General features: G+C 44.0%; 1 protein-coding gene across 1 annotated transcript; it reads left to right on the top strand.

The window, feature by feature from the left end:
* Window positions 1-2,758: 2,758 nt before the first annotated feature.
* Window positions 2,759-6,561, top strand: atp5f1b (ATP synthase F1 subunit beta). Its single transcript, XM_007565419.2, has 10 exons — window positions 2,759-2,909; window positions 3,568-3,741; window positions 3,819-3,993; window positions 4,081-4,202; window positions 4,782-4,966; window positions 5,054-5,212; window positions 5,292-5,414; window positions 5,554-5,766; window positions 5,846-6,047; window positions 6,125-6,561. The coding sequence occupies exons 1-10, from the start codon at window positions 2,807-2,809 to the stop codon at window positions 6,220-6,222; spliced, it is 1,554 nt and encodes a 517-aa protein (XP_007565481.1). The 5' UTR covers window positions 2,759-2,806; the 3' UTR covers window positions 6,223-6,561.
* Window positions 6,562-6,615: the final 54 nt, after the last annotated feature.

Here is a 6,615-nt window from a genome sequence, read left to right as displayed (position 1 = left end):
ATGTAGCATTGCTATGCAGCCTTGAGGCACACTCCAGGCAGTGAGGAACATGCCAGAAAGAACAGAACCAAAATATTAATTGCAAAAATCCCTTTAGCATCCTCCCATTGTCCTACACCTGATGAGGTTTTGAATAAAAATAATAGTCAAGAAGCACAGAAAAATGGAATCCGTCTGTTGACGGTGTTGTAACAAACCTGCTTCACAAGAGAGAAAAACAACACACTGAGGTTGCTAAAGGTTATCTTTATGAAATAAAATCCATAAATGGCTGCATAAGAGAGAGTACTAATGAATGATGTAGCAGATCAGTAACCAAGCTTCAAGGAAACATGTCCAGTCCTGCATCACCAAGGCTCCTGCAGCTTACATCCAAACCAATCCAGCTGCAGTCACAGAAACCTAACACTCTCTTTCTTTCCAGGCAGGAATCCAACCCGTTGACCTTAGCTTTATTATTTTGCTAGGCAACTTCTTCTTTTTTTTTTTTTTCCCAATATTTAGGAGTCTACGCGGGTGTTGGCAGACACTGACGACCCCGGCGTGCGTCTGTAATAATCAAGAGACGCAAAACACACAAAAAAAGCCTGGCAACGCAGTAATCTCAATCGTCAGTCATCAGGCCTTCACTTTGAGGCGAACCTCATTCAAATGCGACATGTGCCGCTGTGTTTTTTTGTGTGTTTTTTATTTATTTTTTTTGCAGACAAAGTCAGACGGGCGCTGGGACTGTGTCTAAGCGTGCAGATGGTCGGATAGTCATCTGCTGTGTTGGGGAGCGATGCCAAAAGAGTGGCGAAATAAAATGGCAGTAATATCAGAAACACTCTACCGAGCTTGGCTAAAGGAAAGCCCGAGTTTCTGAGATGTAACACAACTACCTCTCGAAGCGGGAAACTGACTTTGAAGGAGATCACAACTGTTTACGGAGAAGCTAATTAATTATAGCTTCTTTCAAAAATCTGTGAGCAGTCTGGAAGACATCTGCAATTTGAAGCTCTCTAAACTAAAGAGGAACTCCATGCTGTTCTGACAGAACAAAAAACAACCTGTCAAGGTTTGGTAAAGCAGCGCCCTCTAGAGTAAAATCAACTATCTTTCAAGCACATCTGTATGGTGCATTGAGCCCGCACGTTCATAAATGCATCGAAAACTTCTTCTTTTTTTATCATGTGCATGTCCATCCTCCTTTCTAATACCGCTCAATCGCCTAGAAGACCCATAACAAAAACAACCATCTCAGTCATCAGGCCTTCACTTTGAGGCATACCTCATTCAAATGCGGCATGTGCCGTTGTGTTTTTCTGTTTTCTTTTCTTGTGTTTTTTTGTTGTTGTTGTTGTTGTTTTTTGCAGACGAAGTCAGACGGGTGCTATTTTATTTGAGAAAATAGCTAATTTTCTCCAATAAACCTTCATGAAATAGATGTCTTCTGACGACAGTAGTTTGCACTGGATTTTTAGAAGGAATGTCAGCACGCCACACTTTTCAGATTTATACCACGTTTTCCACTTGACAATGATGCATATGACACAAAGGTAAACATACATGCTGATGGGGGGAAGCGCTCACATTATTATTATTATTATTATTATTATTATTATTATGCTGTGTTGAGGGAGCCTCGTTTTTTACAGTGAACCACTGCCTCCCTCTAGTGTTACTGAGCAGAAATTGTAGTCTTACCCAGAAACGACATTGTTCCAGAATATGACATACAAATGATGTTAAAAACAACAATAAGGTCATTAAAATTAAGTCAATTTTTCCTTTCAGTCAGACATTTTAGTACATAACAATAACACACTGGAATTACAAATGAAAATAGAGTCAAGCTTTTAACTTTGTGGGATGTTAAGCGAATATTATTTACTGGTAAACAGCAAACGTGTAAGATGGTGCTATGGTTAGAGAGGAAAACATAAACTACTTGACTTTTCCCTAAACACACCATGCCCCATGTGAAACATGGTAGCGACATCATGATATGGGGATGCTTTTCCTCTGGAAGGATAGAAGGATTCCCATCAACACCGGTGGAAGTTGATGGTTTGCTATAGTCCTTGTCACGGTTGACCCAGGTTTGAATCCCGACCTCGGCACCCATGTCCTGTATTCTGTCAGAAAAAAAGTTGATGGGAACAATGGAATTACAGACAAGGCAAATACTTAGAGAAAATTTGTAGGAAGCAACAAGGCTGCAGAATTGAACAACGCTAAGCATGTTAAAATGGCAACTTTTAGTTATGTTGCTGGTTCATACACCTCTCTACAGTGCAGCCAATGACCCTATTATTTGACTCAGGTGTGCTGAAGAAGAGATACCTCTAAAACCTGCAGGACAGGCCTGGATTCGAGGATTCCTGATCTAATCAACATAAGTGTTAAAATGTGCAGGAGAGTATGTTTAAGCTAAGTATAGCTGGAGCTTAGTATATTCTGTGCTGGGATACATCTCTAGAAGGAAATTTAGTGCAGCTTTTCTCTGGGGAAGTAGGAGAAAACGCCCCTCCACAGCAAAACCTGGCCTGTTGCACCTTGTTGGTAGTGGTAGTGAAAATTAGCTGAACGACATATTTAAAAGAACATATTAAATATGTTTAACCTTTTGTTTTGGCAGTCCCATTAACTGCCATACAGTCTGGCTTTGTGGAGGGCAGAATAAAGTCAGCTGGCTGCGTTTTGCGTCTGCGCATGCCCACTTTAACGGCTTCGAGGTTTCGCGCAAGCGCAGTCCGCTGGAGCGTTCAATGATTTATAAAGCCCCGAGTCGCTCCGTCTCCTTCCACCTTCAGCCATTTTAACCATGTTAGGAGCTGTGGGACGCTGCTGCACCGGAGCTTTGCAGGCTCTCAAGCCTGGGGTCCAGCCCCTGAAAGCCCTTGTTGGATCCCCGGCTGTTCTTTCGCGTGAGTCCCTTGCAGGCTGGCCGTTTTCCGAGAGGAAACATTACGTTAAAATGTTGGTGATAGTCTGAGAGGGCAGCGCTAATGTTAGCTGGGGCTAGCAACACGCTGGCTAGCCTGCCGGTGACGTAGTAGGCCTGTTTTAAAATGTCAGATTTTACTTTAGTTTACCCTACTCGGAAACATAACATGTATATATAATGACTTGCATGCTTATATTGAATAATTGTTTGCATTGGAAAACAAGTGGACTCTCCAGTTTGTTATGTTATTAGAATGACCTTTGTGAAATGACATGAGGCGCTGCTAGGTTAGCAAATTAGCAAGGTTACGCGGTCCTCTGCAAAGAAAGACGCAGTTAGTTTGACATAAACGATTAAAGAGGGCAAATTTGAGCTCTACACTTGTTAGAATATGTCCCGGTAAGTTTAGGAGCTGCAGAAAGTGTAAACTAGAGTACACGTCATTCATTTGTCATTCAAAACACAGCTTCCGATGGGGCGGTGTAGTATTTTCATGTTTTCTCCACATGCAAGGTAATATTCAGTTTGTTTTAAACCTGCAGAAAATGTTGATAAAGAATAATTAGTGTAATGAGGTTGTTCCTATGTGTGAAGAGCAGTGTTATTCTCGTATGGCTCAATTTTGTATCCATCCGCAGGCAGGGACTATGTCGCTCCTGCTGCCGCCGCCAGCGTCGCCACAGGCCGCATTGTGGCCGTCATCGGTGCCGTCGTCGACGTCCAGTTCGATGAGGCCCTCCCTCCCATTCTCAACGCCCTGGAGGTCACCGGCCGCGACTCTAGGCTAGTCCTGGAGGTTGCTCAGCATCTTGGTGAGCCTTAGAAACCTTCAACTAACAAAACTATTTCATGTTTGTAGAAGCTTGCTGAACATACTTGCTGTTCATAGGTGAGAACACAGTGCGTACCATCGCTATGGATGGTACTGAGGGTCTGATTCGTGGACAGAAGGTTCTGGACACCGGTGCCCCCATCAGAATCCCAGTGGGGCCCGAGACCCTGGGGAGGATTATGAATGTGATTGGCGAGCCCATCGATGAAAGGGGTCCAATCAGTACCAAACAGTGCGTCAAAATAAAATATCTATAATCTTCTGACGTTCAATTCCTACCTAAGAATTAAAGTTAATTGTTTAACTCTTTCTCCCTTAGGACTGCACCTATCCATGCTGAGGCTCCTGAATTCACTGACATGAGCGTGGAGCAGGAGATTCTGGTGACTGGCATTAAGGTGGTGGACCTGCTGGCCCCTTATGCCAAGGGAGGGAAAATTGGTATGTATTAGCATTAAAGGAGTAGTTCAGTTTTTGAAGGGGGTGAGGGTAATTTAAAAAACTTAAGACATTTTCCGTTTTGACGTACTGATTCCAGTTTTTCTTAAATATCTATAAATGATGACAAATGCAATTTTCGGGGTCAGTGGAGCTAGTTCACCTTTCTTTCCAAAAAACGTTTTATGCAAAAAAAAAACAAAAAACTTTTTCCTAAAATGGGCCATTATTTTTTGGAAGGTGACCAATATTACTGTTGTGTTTTGGGGCCTGCCACAATTTTTAAACTGTCCCTAATAAGCAATAATGTCATTTTGAGACCATTTTAAAGCAATATGTTAACATTGGAACTGGAGGATGTTTTTAAATAATCAAAGACTAAACAATAAATAAAATGGAAACGATAACCTTTAACCTTTGTTACATTTAGAATGGGCTTTTCATTTTTAAATGTTCACTTTCATATTCCAACAGCCACTTTTTAATCAATGGAAAATGTTTTCGCCGTTCCCAGATGAAAATCGTTGTCTTTCAGTGGAAAAATCCTCTGTAGCAACGCAGTGATATTGCTTGTGGCTTCAGGGCTGTTCGGTGGCGCCGGAGTAGGAAAGACCGTGTTGATCATGGAGCTGATCAACAACGTGGCCAAGGCCCATGGTGGTTACTCCGTGTTCGCCGGCGTGGGCGAGCGGACCCGCGAGGGAAACGACTTGTATCATGAGATGATTGAGTCTGGTGTCATCAACCTGAAGGACACCACCTCTAAGGTGGGGCTCGAACTCCTCCTCAAAGAAGTAATGCATCCACTGTGCAGTAATGGGACGGGCTGGTTAAAGTCTGTTTTTCCCCTGTAGGTGGCGCTGGTGTACGGACAGATGAACGAGCCCCCAGGCGCCCGCGCCAGAGTGGCGTTGACTGGACTGACTGTGGCTGAGTACTTCCGTGACCAGGAGGGTCAGGACGTGCTCCTCTTCATCGACAACATCTTCCGCTTCACACAGGCCGGTTCTGAGGTGCGTACCAGTAACATGGCTAAGGAATCTTCTCCAACAGGAAGGCTTTTGCTAAAAGAATCACCTACCGCCTCCTCAGGTGTCTGCCCTGCTGGGCCGTATCCCCTCCGCTGTGGGTTACCAGCCCACTCTGGCCACTGACATGGGTACCATGCAGGAGAGAATCACCACCACTAAGAAGGGTTCGATCACATCTGTGCAGGTAAATATTTACCAAAACACGATCTCAACTCTGCTTGATAAAATTGTTTTTGCTGCACAAAATTAACCAACATCTACCCTTCTGTGGGAACAATAATGTGATCAAATTAACTTGAAGCTAAACTTCGTTTCCTCTGCAGGCCATCTACGTGCCAGCTGATGACTTGACTGACCCTGCTCCCGCCACCACCTTCGCTCACTTGGACGCCACCACTGTACTGTCCCGTGCCATCGCCGAGTTGGGCATCTACCCCGCCGTGGATCCCCTGGACTCCACCTCCCGTATCATGGACCCCAACATCGTCGGAGCTGAGCATTACGACGTCGCCCGTGGCGTGCAGAAGATCCTTCAGGTTGGGGAAACTGCATTGTTTTTGTCGTTACGAAGACCTGTTTTCTAGTCAACAAGCTAACTGGTTAGCCTTCTTACAGGACTACAAGTCCCTTCAGGACATCATTGCCATCCTGGGTATGGATGAGTTGTCTGAGGAGGACAAACTGACTGTGGCCCGTGCCCGCAAGATCCAGCGTTTCCTGTCTCAGCCCTTCCAGGTGGCTGAGGTCTTCACAGGCCACTTGGGAAAACTGGTGCCCCTTAAAGAAACCATCAAGGGCTTCAAGAGCATCCTTGGAGGCAAGTATTGTTAAAAAGCACATCTACATTTAAGCTGAAACGCACACTTCATAACTTTATGCTTTTTGTTGTTCCAGGCGAGTATGATAACCTGCCCGAGCAGGCCTTCTACATGGTTGGTCCCATTGAGGAAGTGGTCCAGAAAGCTGAGAAGCTGGCTGAGGAGCACTCATAAACACCTGAACATTCTGAGCAGAGAGGGGGAGGGTCCTATGGTTAGGAGCACTTGGTTTGTAAAACATGTCAAAAATACAAATGTACCTGTCTTGTCGCCCTGAAGAAAGTTCTATTTAATGTTTCCAGTGAAAGATGGAATAAATCACTGTCTTTACACAAACAGACTTGTCAACTGCATATTTCATAAGCTTTAGCTGTAATAGAGGCCTGTTCCTTGAGAAATCTTATGAAATGATTGTCCTCTACTGTGACCACAAGATGGCATACTTGAGCTGTAAAACTTTGAGTTGTGTTGCAGATTGTTACGTTTGGAAATAAAACGGACAAATAATTGGAACCTTTTTTGTCACTTCATGTGGTAAGGTAATGTGCTTTAAAGTAGTTATGTTTA

The sequence above is a fragment of the Poecilia formosa genome, unplaced genomic scaffold, assembly GCF_000485575.1.
Source record: "Poecilia formosa unplaced genomic scaffold, Poecilia_formosa-5.1.2 Scaffold175, whole genome shotgun sequence".
In the NCBI taxonomy this organism is placed as follows: Eukaryota; Metazoa; Chordata; class Actinopteri; order Cyprinodontiformes; family Poeciliidae; genus Poecilia; species Poecilia formosa.
Note: the sequence above shows the minus strand (reverse complement) of the source record. Positions and strands in the feature narration are given on the sequence as shown.

What these genes read in the sequence shown, in the direction of transcription:
- atp5f1b (XM_007565419.2), top strand. Translation starts at nt 2,807, where the DNA reads ATGTTAGGAGCTGTGGGACGCTGCTGCACCGGAGCTTTGCAGGCTCTC. An exon ending in ATCCCCGGCTGTTCTTTCGC is followed by an intron (nt 2,910 to 3,567) that starts GTGAGTCCCTTG and finishes ATCCATCCGCAG; the next exon opens with GCAGGGACTATGTCGCTCCT. An exon ending in GGTCCAATCAGTACCAAACA is followed by an intron (nt 3,994 to 4,080) that starts GTGCGTCAAAAT and finishes TTTCTCCCTTAG; the next exon opens with GACTGCACCTATCCATGCTG.